Consider the following 1,436-nt stretch of genomic DNA (forward strand, 5'->3'; position numbering starts at 1 on the left):
CCCCCGCCCCCCGCCGCAGCGGCCGCGGCTCCAGGGGCACCCCCGCCTGGTTGTGGTGCTCCATGTCCGGGTGCGTGTCCGTGCTCATGCTCTCGGGTACCCCCGTGTCGATCTCGTCCTCCTCCTTGCTGCTGAGGGCCACCTCGTTCTCGTAGCAGAAGGAGTTGGCGTTGGAGAGGATGTATTTCTTCTCCGCTAAGTCCCTGGCACTGCAGATGGGTGTGTTGGGCACTTCGTAGGTTTTGTGGAACCTCGAGTAGTCCACCTTGTAGTAGTTCTTCTCCTCGAAGAGCACGGGCTCGTAGCGGTGGCCCCAGAGGATCTCGTTGGCCAGATATGAGCTACGGCACTGCGTGGTCATGGCGGTGGCCTCCACCATGCCCTCCAAGATGACCACGATCTCGAAGTCAGCATTGTCCATGTCCTGTTTGCTCAGGTCGTACAGGGGACTGTCCTCGTCGATCTCGTGCACTATTGTAATGGGGGAGACCAGGAAGATGCGGTCGATGCCGCTGTCAAAGCCCACGTTGATGTCGATCTGATCCAGGGGGATGTACTCCCCCTCCGACGTGATCCTGGATTTCAGGAGCTGCGCCCGCACGTGCGCCTCCACCAGGTGGCTTTTCCTCAGGTTCCCCACGCGCCACATCAGGCACAGCTTCCCGTCCCTCATGGCCACCACGGCGTTGTGGCTGAAGACCAGAGTTTCGTTCCTCTTTTTTGGCTTAGCCATCTTTGCCATGACGGCGCCAATGATGAAGGCATCGATGATGCAGCCCACGATGGACTGGAAAACCACCATGAACACGGCGATGGGACACTCGTCGGTGACGCACCTGAAGCCGTAGCCGATCGTGGTCTGGGTCTCGATGGAGAACAGGAAGGCTGCAGTGAAGCTGCTCACCTGAGACACGCAAGGCTTGCTGTTCTCCTGGTTCTCCAGATCCCCGTGCAACAGCGCGATCAACCAAAACACACAGCCAAAAAAAAGCCAGGAGAGGATGAAAGTCAGGCAGAAGATCACCAGCATCCACCTCCAGCGGATGTCCACGCACGTGGTGAAGATGTCGGCCAGGTAGCGCTGCCCCTTCTCGCCCACATTGATGAACTGGACGTTGCAGTGCCCGTCCTTCTTGACGAAGCGGCTCCGGCACTGCTGCCGGGTGTGGACCTTGCCCTTGCCGTTGCCGAAGCCGTTGGCCACGGCCATGGTGGACAGCTTCATGCCGTCCTCCTCCGAGGACACGATGCTGTAGCGGTTGGTTCGCACACTGCCCATCACTACTGCCGGGGACTGAGGTGCTTCTGCTTTAGAAAACAGTCTGAGTTTCTGCAAAACCCTTTGGAGAAACAGTTTTGAAAGTTCTACAGGAACACACACACGCGGAAAAGCCGGGCGGAGGCCGGAGTCCCCAGAAGCCCTCGGATCAACCAAG

At 59.0% G+C, this 1,436-nt stretch overlaps 1 protein-coding gene across 1 annotated transcript in view; it reads right to left on the reverse strand.

Annotated features, from left to right (window-relative positions):
• The window catches only part of KCNJ2 (potassium inwardly rectifying channel subfamily J member 2), a 5,419-nt gene extending 3,989 nt beyond the window's left edge, over positions 1–1,430 (reverse strand). Inside the window, exon 1 of the mRNA XM_005428668.2 lies at positions 8–1,430. Coding sequence (XP_005428725.1) covers positions 8–1,279 — 1,272 coding nt within the window. The 5' untranslated portion in view covers positions 1,280–1,430. The remainder of the gene's footprint in view (positions 1–7) is intronic.
• Between the last annotated feature and the right edge of the window lie 6 nt (positions 1,431–1,436).

The sequence above is a fragment of the Geospiza fortis genome, unplaced genomic scaffold, assembly GCF_000277835.1.
Source record: "Geospiza fortis unplaced genomic scaffold, GeoFor_1.0 scaffold153, whole genome shotgun sequence".
NCBI lineage: Eukaryota > Metazoa > Chordata > Aves > Passeriformes > Thraupidae > Geospiza > Geospiza fortis.